Below are 25,819 nucleotides of genomic sequence, written 5' to 3'. Positions count from 1 at the left end.
GGATATACCGTCGGTCAATGTCTGGGTGCAACATGCATTGTTGTGCAATCGGATTGCCTGGTATAATCTATCCTGATTCCATTAATAAGCCCTATATCCAATTTAACAAAGGCTTATTGAAGAGAAGATAACTTGGCCGCCCTTACCGCTCTTTCATTTAGCAGCTAGACCAATAAAGGAAAGGGTCAATGCTGGTTAAGAGTATAACGCGAGTCAAGCGTAGGACGTGAGTCTGTACACGGTGGATGAGATCCGCAGTGCGCCATGGGTAGCTCTGGATACCAATAGGATCTCACTGCAGTGACGTCAAGCTTTAACTGCGATAACAAATCGAGCCAAACTATAGCCTACTTCTCAATATGAGTCGGAAACGTGGATCACTCTGAAGAGTCTAACCTTGATATGTTTAATCACATGTTTACCTCAATTAAGCACGGAAAAATCAAAACCAGATTGAGGACAGACGAATCTATCCAGATGGATATGCATGCTCTCCACCATTCCAGTAGCGCTGCAGTCCCCACAATGCAGGTTCAAAGCTAGCGCCAGATATCGACCTGCACCGCGGTGGTCGTCCCACAAGCCGCAGGCACAGCATAGTCGCGATTTGGATCGCTCTCCCACTGCACGGTTCCAACGGTCTTCACCCGGATAAATTTGTATTCAAAAATCTGACCAGCCGGTAGAGTCACGGTGGTTGACCAGAGAGGATCACAGCTGGAGTACTTGTCTGCGTTTAGGGATACTCCCTTATCCGGTGTCCAGGTGCCTAGCTGTGTCGTTGAGCCCACTAACTTGATTTCTTCTCCCCAGGCTGTCGTCGCGCGTAAGTCGAACGTCACGGCGACGGCGGTCGAAATCGTGCATGGTGTGTTGATAGTGGTGGTGGTGGTGGTGGTGGTCGGCCCCCCCGATTTCGTGCTGATCGCTGGCCATGTTGAAATAGTAACGCTGCAGTATGTTCCGGAGGCTGAAGTTGCAATACAAACAGCAGGCACGCTCGTTGCCGATTGTTCGCCCCAGGCAGCTGGCATCACCGCATTTCGACGATTGTTTGCGGTCAACAGCGCCGCGTAGGACCAAGTGAGATCACGAGCAGATGCCTGAGAGCCATCTGACTTGGATAATTGCTCGGCCATGGAGCCATTAAGATGGGTGTACGCTTGCTGCTGCGGTTAGATTTTCATTGCAAAGTAGAAACACCAGACGGGCAGGAATGCCATACCACAATACTCACGAAGCCATCCGCGTACGTCTTCACAGCACTGACAATACTCGAATAAGTTGCGCTCGAAGAGGAGAACGTCCCCATGGCCGCGGAGCTATAAATGCCTTTGAAGAACGGTAATGATACATCGCTGATAGTCAAACACCCCTGTTGGCCCTACTGGTACAACGCGTCGTAAAGCTGCTCTGCCGCAGTGAGGGTGCATAAGAACCATGGGTTTCCGTTGTAGTAACTGTCTTCGGGATACCGACCGACCGCCACGGCGGCACCACTATCGATCCCCGAGTTGATTCCGTATAACGACCGGAATGCATCTACCACTACCTTATGGTTCGCGAGAGCGCGAGGTGAACATGGCTGGAACGTCGAGTCGTCACAGCCTGCTTGGGGATCGAAGGTGTGGACACTACCGAGCAGTGTGTTGGTGTCTTTCCCCGTGCGTCCTCCGCCCAAATTGGCCAGGACGTAACTTCCTGTCCAAAAGTGCTGCAAAAGGCAGAGCACTTGGGGTGCCTGAGAGTCACAATAAGGGCAAGTCGCGCCAACGCTCTGTGCAAATGCGCTTCCCTCCACCAGCGCACGGTGCTGCACAGCAAGGGTGAAAAATGAGGACCCGGAAACTTCTTCCCACAGATCTGCATGTTACACGTATGAGTGACTGCCATAACCTTAGTTGAATAGATAGTAGAAAGGCATTACCATATCCCGTCTGGTTCCAGTATTGCGCCACATAGGACAGATCGTTCCTCACCACCGGCCATACCAGATCCGATGCCACGCTGGTATATCCGTGTTCTTATACCCATCAATATCGATTGTCAATGTGCTATAAAATTCCAAGCATACAAGCAGCCACTGTCCAAATGCAATCATCCCCGTGGCTCGTAGAGCTGGTCCATCATGCTGCGGCCGACCCCACGACTCTGTGTACGCCGTCTCGTCGACATTGAATTTTGGTTCGCCTAATCCCCCGCTGCATAAATTACCAGAAGGATTTGTGACGCCTTGAATTCGTGCCTGCGAGAAAATCCACTCCTCAATAATTGGCAGCAGGCTGGTATCCCCGTTGCGAAACAAGTCCACTAGCGTTTTGAGCACCAGACTCGAATCACGCGTCCACGTGTAGAAGTCTAGCCGGTTAGCCTATAAAGCCTGTAGAGAGACAATGCTTACAATTGGGATTGTCCGTGCTGGGACTTGCCACGACCACGCCTGTCCTTGCTCCGGGAACCCAGACCCCGCTGGATCCAATGTTATTCAAGATCGCCTGACGTGCATACCTGACTTCGCTGCTTATCCAGGTGTTCAAAGACGACTGCCGGGGTTGAATAGATACAGCGGCAAAAGCTGTTAGACCTAGGCTGCAGATGCCTAGAACGCGTGGAAGAGGTGTCAGCATGGCGGGGTTTTGTCTGTTGAACTGTGGACGGGTTCTCACCATCATGAGTTGGTATCTCGGAGAACAGCGCCATATTATGGCCGGTAAGAACATCTCTGCCAGCTCTTCAGTGGACTGTTAATATTTTCTACCTCAGGTGACTATGAGCAGTAGGTTGGACGGTGCAACGCTGCCAGCAGACCTGCATTATAGCATGTCCTACCGACAAACTCTATGTTGTTGCTCCTTCCTGGCTCCCGTCTATTGTGCAGCCCTCCATTTTTTCGCATCCTTGAATGGCCCTGGCTGTCTCTCAATCTCCCCTCGACAGCTTTTGGTTGCGAGGAGTTTGGACATTGGTCAAAAAATAAACGAAAGTCTCATTGCATCAATTCAACCGGCAGACCGTGCTTTCAAATCATGACAAATATCCCGTTGCGTAAATCATGCTTTTCAGTACACTCAACCCGATGATTGTCTTTCAAAGTGGTTTTAGCGACTCATATCCACGCCAGCAATAAGTGTAATGGAAGGTTTTGGATGGCACACCAAATGGTTTAGCGAGCCACGAGTAGTGATGCTGGGTTTTATGAGTGATAGAATATGCAATCAAAGGATCAATTGCTGGTCTGTCGAGCCCCTCCTGGAAAACTGTGATCCACAGAGTCTTGCGTAAACATGACCTTTTCTACGTGGAGGCAGACATCAGGTTCCTCGGATAGATTATTATGTTGAGTATTGGTGCTCTCCTTGGTCTAAGAACAGATGTAGTGTGTTCAGATAACTCTGTATAGAACCTTGAATAGGATCAGACTTTAGTCGAGCGAAGCAACTGATTGGTCAATGCCCCTATTTAGTGGTGAATATAAAGAGCTTATATTTCAACCCGTATCGGTGCAATCCCATGCAGACCTTTTAGCTCTCTGCATACTTCTTTTTCTCTTTCTTCTGCAACTCCCTTCATCCTCTATGATATATGCACTTCTCCTTTCCCAAACCTTACCATCTCGCATAACTTCCTCCTTGTCATGACAAGTTCGAATAGCTTTATACTAACCGTGTTCAACTCTTCAGAGCTTGCGAGGACACGATATAGAAACCCAGAAGGGCTTTGACTTTCAGGGCGGCCGCTCAGGTTCTAGTTATGAGTGCTGACGAGCGCGCCTTTACACCTTTTTGAGGTGCATACTTGACCGGCGATTCTCTCAGCCCTGGGTATTATTTCTTATGGTTTTCTCAATTATTTGGACGCATGGTTGACGTTGAGAACACGTTGGGTGTGTGGGCCCGGTAGGAGTCGAGCCCTGTCATCAAGTCATTCTCCCGGTGATATGCTCCGGGAAAATGCGAGAGATCATCACATTGTAAAGCTCTATTCTAAGGTTCAAATTTCGTCGACTTGGACCAAATAGACGCAGCGGTGTCGTCTTGAAAGACGAAAGGCGATCGATTAGCCTCGCGGACAGCACGTAGACAGTCCTTCAGAAAATCGTGACTCCCAGTTAACGTCGAAGAAGTAGGTACAGAGGCTCAATTCCATCTTATCAAGACCGCCACATACAACATGCTAGATGAGAGGTCTAAGAACAGGATGGGTGTGTGATTTACCGTATCCCTCGGTATATTCTAGTCCTTCGTGTCGTGGACTTAAGTTAGTGTCGCAATAAAAGAAGGATTGCCACTCGGCGAGAAAGCTATCAAGGCATGTTTGGGCTCTGTAAATTACCCTATATTCACGGCGGTACTTGCTTTTGATTTATGGTGTACTCTCCTGTGGTCTCTTTGAAACCCCGGTGGTTGATGCACCTAAGATTGTCGAGTCAGGGTTTATCCACCTGTCGCGTATGATTCACGAGTTCGGAGTCAGAGCTCAGCACGTTCATGACAGAAACTGCAAGATGAAACTATACAACTCCAGATCATCCTGATCATCTGAATATCGGCAAAAAACTCTCAGCCCTTCCCGACTCCTCTTTTGGCTCATCTGGTCCGCAACGGTTCCCCGCACGGGAATGATCTGCAGCATCAATTACGGAGAAATTCCCCCCGCTAACGTGGGGATAGGATAGGGGCTAAACCCGGTCAGCCTGTCCGGCATTCTTGTGTCTACCGTCGTTCGTGAAACGATCTGCCTCGGTTCACATGGGGATGGCCAATTATGGGTGTCATCGAGCTGCAAGGAATCGCCGACGCTGTTGCATGTTAACATGGCCGGCAGATGGGATCGCGGATACCAACCGATTGTCAATCGCGTCGTGCATTGACAGACAGGCCTGCGAAATGGCAGATCTGCAGACGCAGAATGCGCCGTTTTGGGCGCGATTGAAAAATGATAAAGGCCGCCATGTCCTTTCTAGCTCGCTCTTTCCTTTGACAACAATCTACCCACCCGCGGCACCATGATCTTTCGTTCTCTCGTGCCACTCCTCGCATTGGCGTCGGCCGTTGTCGCGACGCCAACGGTGACCATCGCAGAGCCCTCTGCCACCATCATCGGCAGCGATGGCCTAAGCCAGGTGGAAAAGTTCAACAACATCCCCTTTGCGCAGCAACCCACCGGATCGCTTCGTCTGAGACCCCCTCGTCCCTTGGATAAACCGCTCGGGACGGTCGAGGCGACCGGAATCTCAAAATCGTGCCCGCAATTCTTCTTCTCAACTGATAATACCGAGTTTCCCGGTTCGTTGGTCGGCCAGTTGGCGAACCATCCGCTGCTCCAGAAGGTGGTCAGTGAGGGAGAGGACTGCCTGGGACTCAACATTCGACGCCCAGCGGGCACCACACCCGAGTCGAAGCTGCCCGTGCTGGTGTGGTTCTTTGGTGGTGGCTTCGAGCTGGGCTCGTCGCTGATGTACGATGGCACGCCCCTGGTCAGCAGCTCGGTGGACTTGGACATGCCGGTCATCTTTGTCGGCATCAGCTACCGCGTCGCTGGGTTTGGATTCTTGCCTGGGAAAGAGGTTCTGGAAGACGGCGCGTCCAATTTAGGTCTGCTAGACCAGCGGGCAGGGCTGCAGTGGGTCGCCGACAACATTGCAGCTTTTGGAGGCGATCCAGACCGGGTGACAATCTGGGGCGAGTCGGCAGGCTCCATTTCCGTCTATGACCAGATGATTCTGTTTGGAGGGGACCATACTTACAAGGGGAAGCCTCTGTTCCAGGGCGGCATTATGAGTTCCGGCGGGGCTACCCCAGCGGAACCCATGGACAGCAAGAGAGCCCAGCGCATCTACGACAAGGTGGTCTCGGTCGCCAAATGCGATAAGGCCCCCAGCTCCTTGGAGTGTCTTCGCGAACTCGACTACGACGATCTCCTCAACGCTACTAATTCCGTGCCGGGGCTGCTCAGCTACTACTCTCCCGCGCTGTCATATCTGCCTCGTCCCGATGGAAAAGTTCTGACGGAGAGCCCCGAACGACTTGGCAAGGCCGGCAAGTACGCGCGCGTTCCATTTATCATCGGCGATCAAGAAGACGAGGGGACCTTGTTTGCCCTGTTCCAGAGCAACATCACCACCACGGACGACCTCGTCGACTACCTCAGCGGATATCTATGGGACGAGGCGAGCCGCGAGCAGCTGGAGGAGCTGGTCGCCTCATATCAGGACATCACCACGCACGGCTCGCCGTTCCGCACCGGTATGCTCAATAATTGGTACCCCCAGTTCAAGCGCCTGGCTGCCATTCTGGGCGACGTGCTCTTTAATCTCTCGCGACGGGTGCTTCTGAACAACGCCGCTGAGGTGTCCCCCGACGTTCCCAGCTGGTCTTACCTGTCGTCGTATAACTACGGCACGCCCATACTGGGCACCGTGCACGGTACCGATATTCTACAGGTGTTCTACGGCATCCTCCCCAACTACGCCTCGCGTGCTATTCACACCTACTTTTTCAGCTTCGTCTACGACCAGGACCCGAACTCGCGTCGCGGCGATTTGATGGAGTGGCCGCAGTGGAAGGACAAGAAGCAGCTCATGCAATTCTTTAACGATCATGCGGAGCTACTGACCGATGACTATCGATCGGATTCATATGAGGTCCTTGTCAAGATTGGGGATTCTCTACATATTTGATATGCTATTGGTAGTGCTTTGTATGGTTCTATTGTGTTGTTGTTTGATGTTCGTTCTGGGATGATCTATGATGTCGTGATGCTGTAACTCGTTCAAAGTTGATATACCAAGTATATTGAACAATGCATCTCTCATCGGTCAGTGTGAGTCATGCCTCACAGAAATGACATTATTCTGTATTATGACAATAGCAAACGCAAAGTATGCCCATTAGATGGAAATGCCTAGCACGTCATTATTACAGCAGAATAGTAGAAGCTTCGAGAAGAACAAGTCATGCCCGACAGACGGAAATGGATCCAGTGTGTAATTATCGAGTCATCCGACAGGATGAAGTGTCTTTGGCGTTTATTTGTAACAGCAGCGCAGAAGCTACGAGAAGAACGAGTTCTGTTACCTCTTTCCAGACGATATAACCAACAGATAGTGAACCAGCAGGCCAGAAATCACCTCCATATATCAACCATATCCATACGCGTAGTAACCATACAAGTCTCCAAAAACAACCCAGACATCAACCCTAATAATAGCCCCTGACAAAGACGCATAAGCATAACAATAGTACAATACAGGATGTTACCCAAAATAGACCAGACAAGCTTTTGTTTAAGCTCGGCATTAGCGGCCCGCGAATTCCCCACAATGTCGTTGGCCGCGATATCAAACCCTGACTGCCGTCAGAACGATATCACCCTTCGTCAAGAACTAGCGGCATACACGGCTCGTTCTATACAATGACCAGCATCGTCGTAATTTGCAATCAAAAAGTCGGAATCATCGGGTGCGTGAATAGACTTCCAGCTGGGTATAAATATGGCGAGCTGGCCCGTCGCCCTGGGCTTTTCTTCTTCTCTTCTGCAACCATCTGTCCGTATACCAACTTTCGTTACCAATAAGCTTCGAAGATCGACTACATCTTCGTACGTCATTCGCTAGTAGTGAAAAACCTATCTTGAAATTTTGCCTTGTGTCAACCACTCGCTTACCTCTTGGAGATTACATACATCTTCATCCTCCTCCAGTCCTATACCAAAAGGGACTACACTCGCTTCTTACGACCTTACTGCATCAGCAGTCACTACATCACACCACACCAATACCTCCTCCGTCTGATAATCAGACATAAAAACATACATCTCATCTAAAACATCATCTAAAACCAACATGTCGACCTGGAAAGACCTGTTCGACACCGACCCTCAGGGCACCCGGGCATTCATCGACCCACGTGCCACCGACCTCAGCATCATATACGACATCACAATGACCCCAACCAACATGTTCGAAACACGCCGATATGCCACTGCCCACCGACCAACCTCGCAGTGGCATAACGAGATCGAACCATACCTCCAGGCACCAACCGAATCCGACGACGAAATCCGACCCTCCGCGCGCTCACTCACCAGACTGCGCCGCTTCGACACACCACCACGCCCTTACGCCTCCATCCGCCCTTACCATTGGAGGCTCCTCAAAATCGGCCTCCTCTCGGTGCAGCTCCCGCACAACGCGACGACGCACCCGGTTCCGCCACTCCGACCAGCGCCCCACCTCGAAGCAGTAATCGACCGTGCATGGGCCGATCCGACACTCGTCGCGGGCATTGAGAAGGCTGCGGGGAAGCATGGAGCTGATGTCGTCTCTGTGATCTTCGAGGTTGCGGGTGTGTCTTACCCTTCGGGGACCGAGTTCGGGGGTAGTAGTGGTGGTGGTGGGTGGTCGGAGGGGGAGTCCGGCTCGGGGGCGGAGGCGGATGATGAGGCGAGTTGTGGTGATTGGGGGGACTCGGTTGGGCACACCGGGCTGAGGTTTTCGCAGCGGCGACGGGCTCCTGTGGCTCGCGTCATGCTCGGCTCGCACGTTTCGTCGCTCGCTCGACTGATTCTGCAGATGCAGATTCAGTCTTTGTTAAAGAGGAGGAGATTGAATAGGTGGGGGTTTGATGTTTTGATTAATACGCCAACTGTGTTTAAGTGGGGGAAGAATGGTGAGGAAAGAAGGTGGTGGTGATCTTGTTTTTCTTTCTTTTTATATGTCTTTCTTGTTTCTTCTATGTTTCTTCTGTACCGTTTTTATGTTTTATGTCTGTCATGTCTCATGTCTTTCATACGTTCTGGGTATCTGATGTCTTATGATTTTTCATGCTTTCATGTCGTCTGAGATTCATGTATTTTAGTACAGGCCTTGGTTGGGTGGCTGGGATGGGCCTGGGACAAGTGACTCCTCAATCCACTTGTTTTATATCATCATCATCTTTCTTCCTCGGCTCGAGTAAATGTGGGCAAGTAATCTGTTACACAATGTTCCATGTGGGAACATATATGAAAGCATGAACAGTAGCTATAATATGGGTGATATAGAATAAAGAATGGCATCCGTGGAATATAGAAGGATCAGGTGACCCGCATGCCCTAGTCCGATATTAGACCTCACCTATTCCCTGCTCTCGCTTCGACTCTCCATTAACTGAATCTGATATTTCCATTGGTCATGCCAATGAGATGGTACGGTCCAGATAGCGTGAAGGCAAGGCCAACTCTTCCCAATCAAGTATTTCCAAGATCTTGGATTCATCTATTTTGATAACGGTAGAGTCTGCGGGGTTCATTGCCAGTGGGAAACGAGATGATAGGGTGGAACAGCCACACGGTATCTCTCCGTCCACACGGTATTCCGCCCACCCTTCGCTTGTCCGTAGAGGAAACACCGGAATGGCAAACCAAGTCCTGCCAAGGGCCAAGGTTGCATTGGAAAAGTCTGGGCAAGAGTGGTGCCCAGACCGCGCCAAGTCGGGGTGCGAGTTGGTCCCTATCAGTTCCTCCCGTTCCTACTCGTTTCCCCGCATATTTACCTATCTCTCCTTGGAAACTCTACTTAGATTTGGGTTTACCTCTTCCCCCTGCCCCCTGTAGTCTATGACCCTAAGAATCCTCAATCCTACAATCCTACAATCCTACAATTCTGTTGGATTGCCTGTATCCAGGCCCAACGCCTCTGTCACACGGACCATACTCTGCGAGATATATCGACATGGCAAAACAGGTCGGCCTCGCCAGCCCCCGGTTACTTGCGGTGGGCTTGGCCTGTTGTACCACCTGAAAGTCAATGGATTCATTCCCTGCTAGACCGAGTGAATGGAACATTTCCTCCGATCACGCGAGACTGGGAAAGATAGCTGTTCCCCGATAGGATGGTTCGAAGTGAACCCCAGACGGCTTGGGTTGTTCCTTGTGGCAGGTGGGAGTTCATTCCTGTTGTCTATTAAAGCATGTCTGCAGGTCTTCCTCCCCCATAAATCTTCGGGCTTTTCCTTCTCCTTTTTTTTCCTTTCTTTCCCACCTCATCTCACTCATAGTTTCCATCCATATCTGCCATCATGAACGCTTCCGATCCGGTCGAGGTGGCCGAGATCGCCAAAGCACACGCCGCCATGGCCGACAGCAAAGAGATTTCTGTTCAGCGCCAGCGATCGTCCAGTCCCGGCATCGAGGAGATCCCTGCCTCCAAGGAGATTGCCGTGGCCGAGGTGACCGCGGTGGATGACGATCTCGACTCGAAGAAGACGTACCCCACTGACGATGATCTGCGTACGCTGCGTCGCGTGGCGGGCAAGATCCCTTGGACCACCTACACTGTAGCGTTTGTCGAGCTCTGCGAGCGTTTCTCCTACTACGGCACCACGGCGGTCTTTGTCAACTTCCTCCAGCGTCCTCTACCCGAGGGTTCCTCCACCGGCGCAGGCGGGGATGATGGTATCCCAGGCGCCCTGGGCTTGGGTCAACAGGCCTCGACCGGTTTGACCTTGTGTATGTTCCATTCCCATTGACTTGACCTCTCAACAGCCGATCAATTCCTTGCTAACTGTCACAGTCAACGCTTTCTGGGCATACATTATGCCCCTGGCGGGTGCCTTCATGGCCGACCAGTACTGGGGCCGATTCCGCACCATCATGTTCTCGATCGGCGTCGCTCTCGTCGGTCACAGCATCCTGATCGTCTCCGCCATCCCCGCCGTCATCGCGCACCCCGGTGGCTCGGTCGCGTGTTTCTCGATTGGTCTGATCATCATGGGCATGGGAACGGGCGGTTTTAAGGCCAACATCTCCCCCCTGATCGCCGAGCAGTACCGCGAGGATACACCCTACATTCGCACCTTGGAGTCCGGCGAGCGCGTCATCATTGATCCCGCCGCTACCGTCTCTCGCATCTACCTGTACTTCTACTTTATGGTCAACACTGGCTCTCTCGCGGGCCAGGTCAGCATGGTCTACGCTGAGCGCTACGTCGGCTTCTGGCTGTCGTACCTGCTTCCCACCATCATGTTCCTCTGGTGCCCGCTCGTGCTCTTCCTCTGCCGTAACAAGTATTACTTTGTTCAGCCGACGGGGTCGGTGTATCTGCAGGCCTTCCGCCTGTGGAAGATGGCGATGAAGGGACGCTGGTCGCTGAACCCAGCCCGAATGTATGTCTCTCTCATCTCCTTCTCAATGATCTAGCGACATGCTGACCGACATAGGTTCAAGAAGAATGACCGTCCGTTCTGGGACGCGGTCAAGCCGTCCGCACTGGGCGCCAACCGCCCGGTGTGGATGACGTTTGACGATGAATGGGTGGACGAGGTCGCCCGTGGACTCAAAGCCTGCAAGGTCTTCCTGTGGTACCCTCTGTACTGTGAGTTCTCCCCTAGCCGACGACTTCGACAGAACGGCAATCTAACGTAACCAATCCAGGGCTGGCCTATAACCAAATGCTGAACAACCTCACCTCCCAAGCGGGTACGCCTATTCCCCTCCCTCCCTCTCCAACACTCCCACCACTAACAAACACCTCCAGCTACGATGCGTCTCGGCGGCGTCCCCAACGACATCATCAACAACCTCAACCCCCTGGCCCTAATCATCTTCATCCCCATCATGGACCGCCTCGTCTACCCCGGCCTCCGCCGAATGGGCTTCAAATTCACGCCCGTCAAGCGCATCACAGCGGGATTCTTCATGGCAGGCATGTCCATGATCGCCGCAACAGTCACCCAATACTACATCTACAAGCTCGGCGACTGCGGCAAGGAGGCCAACTATTGTCTCGACGAGCACAAAAAGTACTCCCCCATCTCCGTCTGGGTCCAGGCTCTCACCTACGTGCTGGGCGGTATCTCTGAGATCTTCGCCTCGGTTACTTCCCTCGAGTATGCCTTCACCAAGGCCCCCCGCAACATGCGCTCGCTGATCCAGGCCGTCGCGCTCTTCATGAATGCGTTCTCCTCGGCTATCGGCCAGGCCTTCGTTGGTCTGGCGGAGGACCCCCTGCTGGAGTGGAACTACGCCGTCGTTGCCATTCTGGCCTTCATTGGTGGTGTGGGCTTCTGGTCGACTAACTATAAGCTGGATCGCCGGGAGGATGAGCTCAACCATCTCCCTCAGAGCCAGTACCAGGGGAAGCAGCCTAACGTCGATGAGGAGGGGAGGGCTTGACTGGATGTAGTTTCGTCTTGAAGTGCTTTCTGGCATGAATGTCTTGTCCGTTGAATCGCATGTGTAGTCAAATATGACCAGTTGTTGAATACTCGTTACGGCGTACTGTAGTTTTCCAAAGTATGGTTGTTCAAAAGTAGATCAAGGCTTAATAAACCATCAATTTATAGACTATTCAGTAATACCTATATACCTACTCTCCACTCACCAGCTTCACCTCCACATTGGCCCAAGGTCAACAAACTTTGTACCTCCATCCAGAAACACCTAAGACGAATAAAGACCTTTACTCCCTCCCAGCCAAATTCTTCGCCTGATCCGTCCCAGACTTCTTAGCGTCTTCGGTCTTCTTCTTCGCCTGCTCGGACATGTCTGATTAATCAGTTAATATGTATATCAATCCCCAAAAAAGTCAAGAAAAAGATTCGCAAGAGATAGGTCTAAGAAAGAAAAAGTCTAATGAAGCCAACTGCGTAATCGAGACTGCCGTCTCACCCTGCGCACATGCTGCTGCTGCTGGCTGGGGACGAGCTTGATCGGGGAGTGTGGGTTGGTTTGTGTTTGGGCTTGGATTTGGGCTTGTTTTTGACTGTGGGTTTTGGGTCTTGTGGTTCTTGCTTTTGTCTTCTTGTGTATTTGTATGTGTGATGGTGATGGTGATGGTGATGGTGATGGGGACGCAGTCGGGGTCGGGGTCCGGGATGGGCACGTACTGTCCTGTTGGGATTCTTTGTCTGTCATTTTGTTAGTGTTTCTATGATCTATACAGAAGGAAGGAAATAGGAAGCAAAGACAGAGGGCATACTGTGGAATAAATTATCAAACTGCTTCTTAGCGCCCTCTTCAATCTCGTGCACCTTGTCTTTGAGGGAGTCCATTTTGGTAGCTCTTGGTTGGTTGATACTGTAATTTCTCTTTGGTAGAGAGCAAGTAAAGATTGGTTGAGGCTTGATGAGAATGGAATATGGCTGAATGATCATCTATGTGGTCTGTGATTGTGTCGTTATATGTACTGAGGGCGAGTCGTGACATCACTGTAGTCGATGACTTCAGATTTCTGTTTTGGGCAATCCTCTCTCTGGTTGTGTCGGATTACATACTCTTCCCCATTTCTTAGCATGATATTGTCTGATTCATTGTGTAATACATCATGTGCAGAAGTGGGTGCAAATGTTATAATCAAGTCTACTTATCATAACTTATCATCATGTAAAATCAATCAAATATGGTATCGTAAATCAAGCATCGGTTACTGCACCTTCTTCTCCCCCACAAACTCCATCGCCTCATCTACGTTCCCATTCCGCGCAAACTTCATATCCTTGAGGTAATGCTCCCGCGGCTTCCACGGCCCGCTGTCACCCGCCTTGGGCAGCGAGTCCGCCGCCGTCAGCACATACGTCGAGTTGATCGTCAGCAGCGGCTGCGGCTTCAGCTGCGCTGCGTCCGTCGCGGAAAGGCGCGGCACGGCAGCCTGCGCGCCGCGCTTCTCCAGCTCGCGGAGTAGACGGCACGCGAATTGGGCGGTGGCGTCTGCGCCGAGCGTCCACGACGCGTTGGCGTACCCGAGCACGAAGATCGCGTTCGGCAGATCTTGCAGCATCAGGCCGTGCCAGAGGAACTTGTCGGCGATGTTCAGCGGCTCCCCGTCGACGGTCAGTGACGCGCCGCCCGCAACCTGCAGCCGCAGTCCCGTCGCGGTCACGATCATGTCCGCGTCGAGGTGCTGGCCGGAGCTTACGGAGATGCCGGTCTTGGTGACTTCCCGGATGGTGTCGGTCGCGACGGAGGCCCGCCCCGAGTGGAGACTCTTGAAGAAATCCCCGTCTGGGGTGACGCACAGTCGCTGATCCCAGGGGTTGTATCGCGGGCGGAAGTGCGGCTCGAAGGGCACGCCCTTGGGCAACTGCCGCCAGACCTGCAGGCGGAGGATGAAGCGCGCGACCGACGGGAAGGACTGGCAGAAGAGGAAGAACCAGCGCGAGGTCATCATCCAGCTGATGCGCTGCATCTTGCGGTACAGCGCCGTCGGCAGGATGTAGCTGAGCCAGGTGCGCTGGTTGTTGGGCAGCGACAGGATGTACGTGGGCGACCGCTGCAGCATCGTGACGTGGGACGCCTTTTCTGCCAGCTTGGGCAGCAGCGTGATGGCCGTGGCGCCGCTGCCGATGACGACCATCTTCTTGCCGGTGTAGTCCAAATCCTCGGGCCAGAACTGCGGGTGTATGATCTGCCCCTCAAAGTTGTCCAGCCCCGGGATTTCGGTCTGCAGCGGCGTGTTGTAGTCGTAGTAGCCCGTTCCGAAGATGACCATCCGGGCCGATACCGACCGCACCTGGCCCTGGTGGTCGACGCTCAGCGTCCAGGTGCGGTCCTCGGTCGACCAGTCTGCGCCGAGCATGCACTGTTCGTACTGGATCTTCTGGTCGATGCCGTGGTGGCGAGCCGCGTTGCGCACGTAGGCCGCGATCGCGTGTCCGTCCGCGATGGCGCAGTCCTGATCCCAGGGGTACCACTCAAAACCGAAGGTGAAGAGGTCCGAGTCGGAGCGGATTCCGGGATAGCGGAAGAGGTCCCAGGTGCCTCCAAGCGACGTGCGCGCCTCGAGGATGGCATAGCGTAAGTTGGGGAACTGCGACTGCACCCGGTAGGCCGCGTTGATGCCGGAAATGCCGGCGCCGACGATGACGACGTCGTAATCGTCCATGTTCAAGAGGTTGGAGGTGGGAAGGAAGGGAGGAGGAAGGAAGGGGCTGAAGATGAAGGGACGACACCGACCAGCATGGGGAGTGTCGGTCGGATATAAATAAAAAATGACAACAATGTCCAGTCGATTCGCGACGACTCCGATTTGGCATTAAGTCATTGGAGACTTGAGCATCCAATCAGACCACCGCCTCACATGTTCCTCGGTAATCTAGTAATGGTTGCCCCATTCAGGAAGGGTCGCGAGTCGCGAGACGCGCTAGAGTAAAGCCTAGAAAAGATTAAGATAAATGGGAAAAGGCAGATCTGGGGCAACCGAGGGACAGACTGCAAAATAGACCAGGATTCGGTGGATCATCGTGGGGTTCGGTCTGCTGGGACGCTGGGAATGGCACATCTTTGCCGGATCGGGTAATGGTTGCGATTTCTTCACATGTACTCCCACCCGCCATTATATGGCTCCAGTCCCAGCCAATTCCCCTCTTCTCTGAATAACATCAGACCACTGCAGCCCGCCCACCATGTTCAACGGCGTATCCCTCACCCTGCGTGAGAAGCTCGACTTCATCCCCGCTCTCGGGACGCTATGGCTCACCATCGTGTGGGCCATGTTCACCGGGCTTTGGCGCTCCGAACACTATCCCAAGAGCTGGCTCTTGCACATCGGATATGCCACCTTTCGCAAGGCCACCGCACGGTTGTCCATCCGCCAGATGCAGTATGTGCTGCCTCCGACCAACAAGATCTACGAGCAGTACGCGCGCAAGGCCAAGCAACTCGCCAACACGGTCGATCTGGGCGATGGCGCCCTGGGACACTGGATCGGGAAGCATGATGCTGATACTGTGCTGATCTGGTATCACGGTATGCTCTCCTTTGGGGTATGATTTTGAGCCTATTCTGATAAAACGCCAGGTGGCGGTTTTGCTCTCCCGGCCAACATGGCGTATTTCAAATTCTTCGGGACCCTGGTCGGTGACGCCAGCCGCGCCGGCAAGTCGTTCTCGGTCTTCACTCTGACCTACTCGTTGGCCCCCACGGCCACTTACCCCACGCAGCTACGCCAGGCCGTGTCGGCGCTTCGATACATCGCCGGCCAGAACCCGAGCAAACAGATCCTGCTCGGCGGCGACTCCGCCGGCGGCAACCTAGTGGGCGGCGTGATGTCGCATCTGGCGCACACTCATCCGCTGATCGAGCCCCTGACTCTGTCGCAACCGCTGGGCGGCGCCGTCATGATCGCGCCCTGGACGATGATGATCACCGACTTCACGGGCCATCTCATCGACTCGCGCGGGGATCTCATCACCGAGGCCGTCGCGGCTCCCTGGGCTGGTTCCTACCTGGGCACCGCCCCGCGCGATAACTACACGGACCTGGCCGATGCCCCTGTGGAGTGGTTCGAGACCTTCCCCGTCCGTAAAGTCCTGGTCTGCGCCGGCGAACGCGAGATCCTCCTGCCTGTCATCGAGCAATTTGTGGAAAAGCTCCGCAAGGGCTTCCCCAACGATGTGGAATACTGCCTCGGCAAGCGCGAAGGCCATGTCGCTCCTGTCTATAACCTGCATATCGGGGATAAAACGGAGACGGAGCAGGGCAAGCGTGTACGCAGCTGGTTGCTTGAGGTTGTTTAGCTTGTTTAGGTTGTTTATATTTGCCTTCGTTCTTTAGCCACTCTGCGCATAACCGCGGGTTTGTGTGTACATAGCTACCGGTTTATTCGGTGTATTAAACAAGCAAATTGAATCTATTCATCAAGACATGAGTGTCTATGATCGATAGAAATTGGCTGTCACCTGACTACAGCCGTGACAATTCTACTTTCTTGAACTCTTCTTCTCACATCAACTCACCCACAATCAAACATTATATATATGATCTTATATTTGATCAGCTACGGAGCGGTTTATTCTCTCATCTTCCAACAACTCAACTCACAGTTCTATGCAGACCGCTTGGCGGATCCTCCTGCTGGGCGCTTGCCGAAGTTCAAGTCGCGACCATCGAAAGTCTTCCCTATAACTAAGGCGCTTTCTCAACATATATCTGATACTGTATAGCGAAACATCTCATAATGTGTTATATTCCTTTTCTTTATAGGCTGTCTTCATAAAGCACTGTTTCTATTTGACAAGCTCAGCTGGATCAAATCTATAAAAAGAAGTCATCCTTGTCGTGTTGGCGGCTGGAGTGCATACACCAGGCGCCCATTACGCGCCATGGTTTACCCCACGAGCTTGAATTATGTATAAGTGATGTCTGCCTCACCCCCTTCCCATTTTCCTTTCCACTTCTCACAGACTTTAAACCTATAACAGCAATCCAAGAAATTGATGATATGGGAGACGCCGGTGTCGACATAGAAATTGTGTCTAGCAAGGCAGGCTACCATATCGCGTGCCACAGACCCCGTGCCGCCAGCCTTGCCTACAGTGACTACACCGTGGGATGGATCTGCGCGTTGCCAAAAGAGTTGACGGCGGCGACAGCTATTCTAGACCAGATACACCCAAATCTTCCCAAGTCACCAGATGACCGTAACGCATACACATTAGGGTCTATCGGCAAGCATAACATTGTTATAGCATGTTTACCGAAAGAAGGAACTGGCAATGCTTCGATTTCCATATCTGCGACACAGATGGCGCGCACTTTTCCATTTCTAAAATTTAGTCTCTTGGTTGGAATCGGCGGCGGTATTCCACCCAAGGTCAGTCTTGGTGACGTTGTTGTCAGCACTCCGGGGGATGGGCATCAGGGAGTGGTGGAGTGGGACTTTGGAAAGGCAGAAAATGGTAGGTTGTTTGGCCGGGTTGGTAGGCATAATAGCCCTCCGGTGGCGCTGTTAACAGCGTTGGCAAAGATGGAGTCCCAGGGTGAACTATGGGGGCATAAGATACCTCAGTATCTGGACGATATGGCGATGAAATGGCCAAATATGGTGCCAGGGTATACCCATGCACCATGTCGCAAAGGGCACAGGGCCGCCCGCACAGACTTTGCGCCGGAACAAGTGAAACTGGAAGCGCCCGAAAGCCAATCCGAAGACATGCGCGTGCATTACGGGCTAATAGCGTCGGGTAGCCAGGCAGTCACGGATGCGAAATTTCGTGACAGTCTCGATGAGTGTCTTGGCGGGGACGTATTGTGTCTCGAAACAGGCGCTGCAGGGCTTGTGGATGACTTCCCATGTCTTGTTATTCGTGGTATCAGCAATTATGCTGATTCACAGACGACCGACGAGTGGCAGGAACATGCTGCAGGTGTAGCGACAGCCTGTGCGAAGGAGCTTCTTCAATATGTACAGCCAAGTGATGTTGTTGGAGAGCGCTCGACTGAGGACATTCTGAGCCATGGTCAGTGTCCCGACCTGCTACTTTTTTAATTGACGAATTCTAACATATTTTGCAGTTGTTGACAGGCTTGAATCGTTGAGGTCCAAGATGGATAGAAACGAGGATCTCGAGATTCTCGACTGGCTTACACCAATTGACTATGGTCCTCGTCACAGCGAGCTGATAAGACAAAGACAACCAGGCACTGGTCAGTGGTTCTTGGACTCTGATGAGTACTATTCTTGGCGAACCTCCGGCTGTCAGACATTATTCTGTCCAGGCATTCCCGGAGCAGGGAAAACAATGATGACCGCAATTGTCATTCACGACCTGACTACACGGCTCTTGCAGGATCAGTCTGTTGGGATCGCGTATTTATACTGCAACTTCCGCCACAAGGATGAACAAGGGTTGGAAGACTTACTCGCAAGCCTTCTGAAGCAGCTATGCCAGGACCGGCCTTTCCTACCAGACATCGTGAGGCATTTTTATAACAAGCATAAAAATAAGAGGACACGGCCCTTGCTTGGAGAAATTATACAAGCTGTCATTTCTGTAGCGGCCATGTATTCAAGAGTCTTCATTATTGTCGACGCGCTGGATGAATGTCAAGCCTCCGATGGCTACCTGTCAGGATTTTTAACGCAACTCATCCACCTCCAGGCGCAGTGCGGGCTAAATATATTCGTCACTTCCAGGCTCGTCCCGCAGGTCATGGAAAAGTTCAAGTCCAGCACGAAATTGGAAATCCGTGCACATGACCAAGACATACGGAGATATCTCAGTGCCCGAATATCACAACTACAACGTACCCTTTTGGCATCACGTGTTGACGAGGTTCATGATAACATCACCAAAGCTGCAGATGGAATGTAAGCAATCGTGTCCATCGCCCGACTACGTGATCTAACCGTGAGCTAGGTTTCTCCTGGCCCAGCTACAATTTGAATCGGTTCGAACACAAAAAACAATCAAAAAGGTTCGAGGCGCCTTGAAAAGACTTCCTATCGGAGTCGCATATGAACATGTCTACAACGACACTATGCAACGGATTCGGGAGCTGGACAGTAATTCTCGGGACCTTGCAAAAGACACGCTGTCATGGATAACCTTCGCAAAGAGACCCCTCTCTCCAGCTGAACTTCAGCACGCCCTCGCCGTGGAGCACGACGAGCCCGACCTCGACCACGATAATCTTCCACAGGTCGAAGAGATGATCTCCGTTTGTGCCGGACTAATCACAGTGGACAAAGACAGCAACATTATCCGATTCGCCCACTACACGATGAAAGAATACTTCCAGCAAGCGCAGAAGCATTGGTTTCCAGACGCAGAGGTCAAAATCACACGAACCTGCATTTCTTATCTATCATTCCACGCATTTGAGACCGGACCGTGTCAAACAGGGCGTGAGCTTACAGAGCGCCTGCAGATGTATCCGCTGTATGACTACGCCGCATGCAACTGGGGACATCATGCGCGGGACGCTTCGACTTTATGTCCTGAAGCTGTGAAGTTTTTGAACTGTGAGATGAAAGTAAAGGCGTCAGTTCAGGTGCTAATGCAAGGGGGTTTGTCAAGGGATAAGCAGATGACGGGTGGTCAGTTGGCGGTATATTTTGGCATTGATAGAACGGTAAAAGCTTTTCTTCAGAAAGATTCAAGATGTGCCTGGTCGTGCTCTGCTCCTTCGGAGATCGAGAGATGAAGACAGTGGTCAACTTGACCATTGACCAGGCGGGCAGAGACAACGCCTTATTTGTTGTTACAATATGATTTGAAGTCGTTGTTCGGGTTATATTGAATGACATGAGTCATGGAGCTGTTACAGTCTAAATGCACTATATTAATTGCTTCCTTGGTGATTCTTTTTATACTATTTCTTTATTACGCTACCTTACTTCTCTATCTATGACGCATACAAAACGCAAGACCATAGCAGTGTATATAGTTAAAATGGGTATTCGCTGTACAATCAAGCTTATCATACATCAATGAAAATTTACTTCTGCTCCTGCAGAGACTGACACTTGCGGAGATTGAACAGGTCCCTGGAACCAATTCCCCGGGCGCGATCCTGCAGCCACGAGGGAAAGGCACGTATCAGGCTGATGAAGGTGAGTCGGCCCGGCAGGATGACCTGGCCGCTCTTCTGCTGGACAATCTGCCGCACGATGGCTTCCGACACCATCTCGACCGTCAACACGGGCTGCTTGAACTGTTCGCCGGCGTCGGTAAGCTGCTGGATCATGGGAGTTCGCACCCAGAGCGGATGGATCACACTAAGCTGTTAGTTGGGTCTCCTTCGATTGGTTAGATTGTTAGGACCATACCTAGTGCGCACTTTGGGCGCATTGTACCACTTCTTCAGCTCCTGGCCCAGTCCCTCGTGGAAGGCGAGGGCGCTGGCCTTTGAGCAGCAGTAGTCGACCATCTCGCCCAGGGAGATGAAGCTAGCCATGCTGGCGACGGTGATGACATGGCCGTGGTTCCGGCTGATCATGAAGGGCAGGAACTCGCGCACCATGAGGAAGTGGGAAATGGTGTTGACCTCGAAAGTCTGGCGGATCTTGGCCTCTGGCTCGTCCAAGATGGAGCCGTCGTGGCCCACGCCGGCGTTGTTGACCAGCACTGTCGGGTCGCCGTGGTCGGCGCGGATCTGCTGTGCCACGGCGCGGATGTTGTCGGACGAGGTGATGTCGGCATTGTAGAAGGCAACGTTTGCGGGCAGCTTAAACGGGGGCTCTTGGATGTCGAGAATGACCACCCGGACGCCTGCCGCTGCCAGGTCGAGCATGATCTGCTTGCCGATGCCGCTGCAGCCTCCCGTTACCAGGGCCAGCTCGCGCGCTGGATCCCAGGGATCACTGCGGGTGAAGTTGTTGGCTGTCCATTTGTTGAGACACTTGTTGGTCTGGTGCAACGCGCCCAGCGCTCCTAGGACGGCGACTGCCTTGGGAACGAGTGGATGCGACAGGACATTCTGTGCCTGCGGAGGGAGACGCTCCAGGGCCGCCTGCGACCACTGGCGGAGAAATTGCAGAGAAGTATCTAGAGACATGATGACTGGACTTAGGATTATGCGGATGAGCAAAAGCCGAAGTGTTGGTTGTATATATAGTGAAGTCGGTAATGGAAATCACCACCGAGGCTCACACGAGGCCCGATCATTGCCGAATTGGGAAGTGGTTGCGAAACTGATAGTGGGGGAAAAAAAACCACGATGATGTCTTCTCCCACCAGGCACATCCATTTCCTCCATTCAAACATCTAGAGTTTGGATACCAATGCGCAGGTGGATCTCGCACTGCTACCCTTGTTGTCTCTTTTCTTCTGCCTTCCCCGCATGGATCCCTGTGTGCGTCATTCCTGATCGCATGGATTAGGGTTATTTCTCCACGTTGCAGGCATCATCATCCTAGCGCAGTCCACCTTCACATTCACATTTGTTTCGTCCATCTGGCTCTTTTCACTTTTTTGATTGTTTTGCCTCTTTTGACTCCTCATGCCAACGCTTCACGGTTCCTTTCCAGAATCGCACTCCTTTCCCCATCCGACGGTATCCAGACGTAGATCCACTGTGGATCCCACCCGTCCTTGTCGCCGCGACGGATCAGACAATCGATATTACATGAATTAAGAATTGTGGTATTAATTCCCCAGGTCCCCCACAATTCTATCGGTCGGGTCAGGAGTCCCCCTATTCGTGGCGTTGTCTAGATTTACCAGTTCGATTGATCGACCATGGATCCCCGTCTCTCCTTCATCCTCGCCTCTCTTGTCGAGGCGTTTGCCTTGCATCGCGTCGTCTTTGTCGATGCAACTCTGCGCACCGTCGCTTTGGCCGTGTTTGGCGTCAACTTGGGTCTGTTGGCTGTGTGGAATGTCGCTATATACCCGTTCTTCGTGACACCGTTGCGCCACCTACCCACTGCTCCGGTATTACCTTCTCTCTAAAAAAAAAAAAAAAAAAAAGATTATATGTAATATAAGGTGTACTGACTCGCGAAGGGCTATCTCAATAATCTCAAAGTCATCTTTGATGAACCCCGTGGGAAAATCCCGCTAGAATGGATGCGCACCATTCCCAACGAGGGCCTCATCCACTACCGCGATGTGCTCCAACGCAGTCACCTGCTGGCTACCAACCACCAGGCCCTGCTGGATATCATGAGCACTAACACTTATGATTTTGAGAAGCCCTTCCGTGCCCGCGACTTTTTGGCTCGTATCATTGGTTGGGGGTTGATTCTGTCCGAGGGACCTGCCCACAGGACGCAGCGCAAGGCCCTTACCCCGTCTTTCAACATCAAGAACATCCGCGCCCTGTATTCTCTCATGTGGGAGAAGACCGGGTTGCTGATGAACGAGCTGGAGCGCGAGATGGGCGAACATGATGGCAAGGTTGAGATGAGCGAGTGGGCTAGGTATGTCTCCCTTTCTCGATTTCTACACGAAATACTCCAGTATAATCAGAATCTAATCTAAACAGCCGCCTCACCCTCGACATCATCGGCCCCACAGCCATGGGTCGCGATTTCCGCTCCCTCCAAAACCTCGACAACAGAGTCGCCGACAGCTTCCTCGCCATCCTGGAACCCTCCAAGGAGAAGATGGCCTTCCTAGCAATCAACTTCTTGGTCCCGCAGTGGCTCATCCAGCGCATGCCCTTCCGCCTCAACGCTGTCATCAACGAGGAGACAGGTTTCCTGCGCGGTCTCTGCAAGGACATCGTGCGCGAGAAGCGCATCATGATCACCGAGACAAAAGCTACCTCCCAGTCCCTTGAGGCCGACATTCTCGGCACCATGCTACTAGGCGGTGACTTCACCGACGACGAGCTCGTCGACCAGATGATGACCTTCCTCGCTGCCGGCCACGAAACCACCGCCAGCGCATTCACCTGGGCTTGCTACCTCCTGACCCTCCACCCGGAGGTCCAGGAGCGTCTTCGCGCTGAGATCCGCGAGCGTATCCCCTCCGGCGACCACCCCATCACTTCCGCTGACCTGGAAACCCTCCCCCTCCTCAACGGCGTCTGCCAGGAAGTCCTCCGTCTGTATCCCACGGTCCCCATCACCATCCGCGAGTCCGTCCGCAACACCGTCGTGGCCGGCAAACATGTCCCCAAAGGCACGCGCATCATCCTCTGTCCCTACGCCATCAACCGCAGCCCCGAGTTCTGGGGTGCCGACGGCGACCGTTTCCTCCCTGAGCGGTGGATCAACGCCGACGGCACGGCCAACAACACGGGCGGCGCGTCGACCAACTTCGCGCAGATTACCTTCCTGCATGGCCAGCGTGCCTGTATTGGGAAGGACTTTGCCCGTGCCGAGCTGCGCTGTGCGGTGGCCGGTGTTGTGGGCAGGTTTCGCTTTGAGATGCAGGATCCGAAGCAGGTTATCCATATTCGCGGGGCTGTGACTACCAAGCCGGTTGAGGGGATGCATTTGCGGATGCAGCGAGTTGATGCGTGGTAGTTTGTCTTTATAATGATTGACGATTGATATTGGTAAGATTGAGATATAGGATATTAGCGTTGTGATTATCTGTTCTGTATGTAGTTATGTCAACTATTCGACTCTTGCTTAAACTTTGGATAAAATTAGGATATGGATATGTATTTTGAGCTAACAGTTGCATGAAATAACTCAATCCGTCAAATATATTTAATAATGCTGCTATATCGATCCTAATTTTCATCCACTCAATCTGACCACTGCACACAAGTCTACGAACTACCAGACTGACACTCCACCCCAATATCCCCATCAATCCCATCACACACAATAACAGGCGGATCCCCCGCAGGACTGCTCAAATCGATATTCTCCAGCGTCACGTCTGAACACACTGCATTAGGCGAGCACACCAGACTCCCGACAACGTTGCCCGCTTTGCCAGACGACGTGCCCGAGACATTCTCAAACCGGATGTCAGTGACGTTCACATGCGACGGAAACTCGGCGCACTCGGGCGCCTCGATGTTGAAGTAGCACTGGTCGAGCACGATCGGGTGGTCTGTGTTCTCGACGTGGATGTCTTTGTATGTGATGTTCCTGATGCGGCCGTAGCCGACGTCTTTGCCAGCCCATGCTTTGAGACGGGCTCCGTTCTACAGCCGTGTTAGAATTGGGGGAGTCTTGCAGTGGATTGGAAGGGCCTACCTCTCCGTTCAACAGCGTCACATTCTGGATATAAGCATGCTCAATCACGTCCATCACCCCCGGATACTGCCCGATGCTGCCCATGCTGACCCCGTGCGTGTTGTTGCACCACAGGTTCTGCACGAAGATGTGCGTCGTGTTGGGCTTCGGCGAGAAGCAGTCGTCGCCGACGTCCACGCGTGTGTTTGTTACTGTTAACCCGTCGAGGTTGAGCGAGTCGAAGCCGTCTGTGTTTTTGGCTAGGGCCTGCGAAGTCATGAGCTTGCTGGCCGATCTAATCCAAGATTCAAGGCAAGGAGTAGGTACGTACCGACTTATTGGTCGAATAAGCATGAATAAACACATCATCAAACGAGACGTCCTTGCTGCGGACGAAGAAATTCGTCCAACACGGCGAATTCAACTGCTTGATTCCTTCGACGGAGACCCGCGTCGCATTGTCCGTCGTGAATAGGATCGGTCGATAGAAGACATTGTCCGGGTCGAGGATCTCCTTGCCAGCAAATTCGTTGTACCAGCGCTGGCCGTTGCCGTTCAGCACACCCGATCCGAAGATCTTGATGTCTTTGCCGCCCCACACCCAGAATGTGATGGACTTCTGGAAGTCGAAGTAGAAGTGGTTGGATTGCCAGTAGTCGATGTCGTCTGTGAACTATCCCATTGATCAGTTGTTTGGTTTTTCGATTCCCACACCACCACCAACAATAATGATGATAATGATAATAAGAATATACCAGAATCTCCCCATCCAACTGCACCTCGACATCATCCAAAAATGTCAAATCCAACTTCTTCCCAATAACATACTTCTTCCCCCTCTGCAGCAGCAGTCTGCCCCCATGGTTCGCGCGCTTCATCCCCCACAGGAAATCGCGCGAGATGTCATCCGTGTCATTGCGCGACGGCCGGATTGTCACCGTTCGTCGATCACGGTGGTGGTGATGGTGGCCTCCTAGGTGCTTGAGCGTCGCTGTGTCGCTCGCTGGGATGATGTGTGCGCCGGGGATTATTGCAGAGGGGATGCTATGCAATGCGCTGGCCAGGGTGGTGGGTAGGAGAGCGCTTGTTAAGAGCGCGGACAGCCAAGGGAGTTTCATTGTGGGTGAGGTTCAGTTGAGTTGAGTTGGGATTGTAGATTGTCTGGTGGTGCTGTTCTATTTTACTCTGCTGTCGGCGCGCTGCATTGCATCTTTATAGTACCGTCCTTGGTTATTCTGGCTGCTTGATCATCTTCGAGCTCCTCGTTACCTGCTAGTTTGTAATTCAATGAATTGACTTCCCCAGATCAGCGTGGAACAAGTTTCTCCACCTGTTAGATGCCCTACTATCTCCATGATCCGGAGAATTGAGTGTTTGGCGACGGAGTCGAATTCCCCGACGCTGGAAAAGATACTTCCACCAATCGGACTACCGGTTTTCTATCAAGACATATTCATGTACGAAGTACCTATCTAACCA

At 52.5% G+C, this 25,819-nt stretch overlaps 11 protein-coding genes across 11 annotated transcripts; 6 read left to right on the top strand and 5 right to left on the bottom strand.

Annotated features, from left to right (window-relative positions):
- Positions 1-539: 539 nt before the first annotated feature.
- Positions 540-2,700, bottom strand: BDW47DRAFT_126896 (putative glucan 1,4-alpha-glucosidase; the record flags this gene model as incomplete). Its single annotated transcript, XM_024816633.1, has 6 exons — positions 540-1,166; positions 1,238-1,322; positions 1,389-1,863; positions 2,215-2,358; positions 2,402-2,599; positions 2,667-2,700. 6 exons carry the CDS (start codon positions 2,698-2,700, stop codon positions 540-542), a joined length of 1,563 nt encoding a protein of 520 aa, XP_024670766.1.
- A 2,305-nt stretch (positions 2,701-5,005) lies between these two features.
- Positions 5,006-6,679, top strand: BDW47DRAFT_118467 (putative extracellular lipase; the record flags this gene model as incomplete). Its single annotated transcript, XM_024815212.1, has 1 exon — positions 5,006-6,679. One exon carries the CDS (start codon positions 5,006-5,008, stop codon positions 6,677-6,679), a length of 1,674 nt encoding a protein of 557 aa, XP_024670765.1.
- Positions 6,680-7,602: 923 nt separating this feature from the next.
- Positions 7,603-8,692, top strand: BDW47DRAFT_132563 (uncharacterized protein; the record flags this gene model as incomplete). Its single annotated transcript, XM_024817589.1, has 1 exon — positions 7,603-8,692. Exon 1 carries the CDS (start codon positions 7,844-7,846, stop codon positions 8,690-8,692), a length of 849 nt encoding a protein of 282 aa, XP_024670764.1. The 5' UTR covers positions 7,603-7,843.
- A 986-nt stretch (positions 8,693-9,678) lies between these two features.
- Positions 9,679-12,153, top strand: BDW47DRAFT_132560 (putative MFS peptide transporter; the record flags this gene model as incomplete). The annotated part of the gene is made up of 5 exons (XM_024817588.1): positions 9,679-10,488; positions 10,553-11,144; positions 11,199-11,353; positions 11,413-11,457; positions 11,516-12,153. The coding sequence occupies exons 1-5, from the start codon at positions 10,059-10,061 to the stop codon at positions 12,151-12,153; spliced, it is 1,860 nt and encodes a 619-aa protein (XP_024670763.1). The 5' UTR covers positions 9,679-10,058.
- Positions 12,154-12,294: 141 nt separating this feature from the next.
- BDW47DRAFT_108039 (uncharacterized protein) lies at positions 12,295-13,101 on the bottom strand. Its single transcript, XM_024813144.1, has 3 exons — positions 12,959-13,101; positions 12,867-12,887; positions 12,295-12,525 (listed from the first exon to the last, which is right to left on the bottom strand). The coding sequence occupies exons 1-3, from the start codon at positions 13,029-13,031 to the stop codon at positions 12,440-12,442; spliced, it is 180 nt and encodes a 59-aa protein (XP_024670762.1). The 5' UTR covers positions 13,032-13,101; the 3' UTR covers positions 12,295-12,439.
- Positions 13,102-13,400: 299 nt separating this feature from the next.
- Positions 13,401-14,991, bottom strand: BDW47DRAFT_108038 (flavin-containing monooxygenase; the record flags this gene model as incomplete). Its single annotated transcript, XM_024813143.1, has 1 exon — positions 13,401-14,991. Exon 1 carries the CDS (start codon positions 14,858-14,860, stop codon positions 13,403-13,405), a length of 1,458 nt encoding a protein of 485 aa, XP_024670761.1. The 5' UTR covers positions 14,861-14,991.
- A 338-nt stretch (positions 14,992-15,329) lies between these two features.
- Positions 15,330-16,549, top strand: BDW47DRAFT_108037 (lipase/thioesterase family protein). Its single transcript, XM_024813142.1, has 2 exons — positions 15,330-15,723; positions 15,775-16,549. Exons 1-2 carry the CDS (start codon positions 15,381-15,383, stop codon positions 16,491-16,493), a joined length of 1,062 nt encoding a protein of 353 aa, XP_024670760.1. The 5' UTR covers positions 15,330-15,380; the 3' UTR covers positions 16,494-16,549.
- Positions 16,550-16,803: 254 nt separating this feature from the next.
- On the top strand, positions 16,804-19,927 carry BDW47DRAFT_132558 (nucleoside phosphorylase; the record flags this gene model as incomplete). Its single annotated transcript, XM_024817587.1, has 6 exons — positions 16,804-16,846; positions 17,187-18,215; positions 18,271-19,066; positions 19,116-19,720; positions 19,786-19,792; positions 19,849-19,927. 6 exons carry the CDS (start codon positions 16,804-16,806, stop codon positions 19,925-19,927), a joined length of 2,559 nt encoding a protein of 852 aa, XP_024670759.1.
- A 269-nt stretch (positions 19,928-20,196) lies between these two features.
- BDW47DRAFT_132556 (SDR family oxidoreductase) lies at positions 20,197-21,293 on the bottom strand (the record flags this gene model as incomplete). The annotated part of the gene is made up of 2 exons (XM_024817586.1): positions 20,528-21,293; positions 20,197-20,476 (listed from the first exon to the last, which is right to left on the bottom strand). The coding sequence occupies exons 1-2, from the start codon at positions 21,253-21,255 to the stop codon at positions 20,197-20,199; spliced, it is 1,008 nt and encodes a 335-aa protein (XP_024670758.1). The 5' UTR covers positions 21,256-21,293.
- Positions 21,294-21,485: 192 nt separating this feature from the next.
- Positions 21,486-23,836, top strand: BDW47DRAFT_108032 (cytochrome P450). Its single transcript, XM_024813141.1, has 3 exons — positions 21,486-22,133; positions 22,206-22,621; positions 22,687-23,836. Exons 1-3 carry the CDS (start codon positions 21,939-21,941, stop codon positions 23,672-23,674), a joined length of 1,599 nt encoding a protein of 532 aa, XP_024670757.1. The 5' UTR covers positions 21,486-21,938; the 3' UTR covers positions 23,675-23,836.
- An 89-nt stretch (positions 23,837-23,925) lies between these two features.
- On the bottom strand, positions 23,926-25,458 carry pgxB (putative extracellular exo-polygalacturonase; the record flags this gene model as incomplete). The annotated part of the gene is made up of 4 exons (XM_024817585.1): positions 23,926-24,309; positions 24,362-24,607; positions 24,672-25,013; positions 25,096-25,458. The coding sequence occupies 4 exons, from the start codon at positions 25,456-25,458 to the stop codon at positions 23,926-23,928; spliced, it is 1,335 nt and encodes a 444-aa protein (XP_024670756.1).
- Positions 25,459-25,819: the final 361 nt, after the last annotated feature.

Source organism: Aspergillus candidus, assembly GCF_002847045.1.
Source record: "Aspergillus candidus strain CBS 102.13 unplaced genomic scaffold BDW47scaffold_32, whole genome shotgun sequence".
Taxonomy (NCBI): Eukaryota; Fungi; Ascomycota; class Eurotiomycetes; order Eurotiales; family Aspergillaceae; genus Aspergillus; species Aspergillus candidus.
Note: the sequence above shows the minus strand (reverse complement) of the source record. Positions and strands in the feature narration are given on the sequence as shown.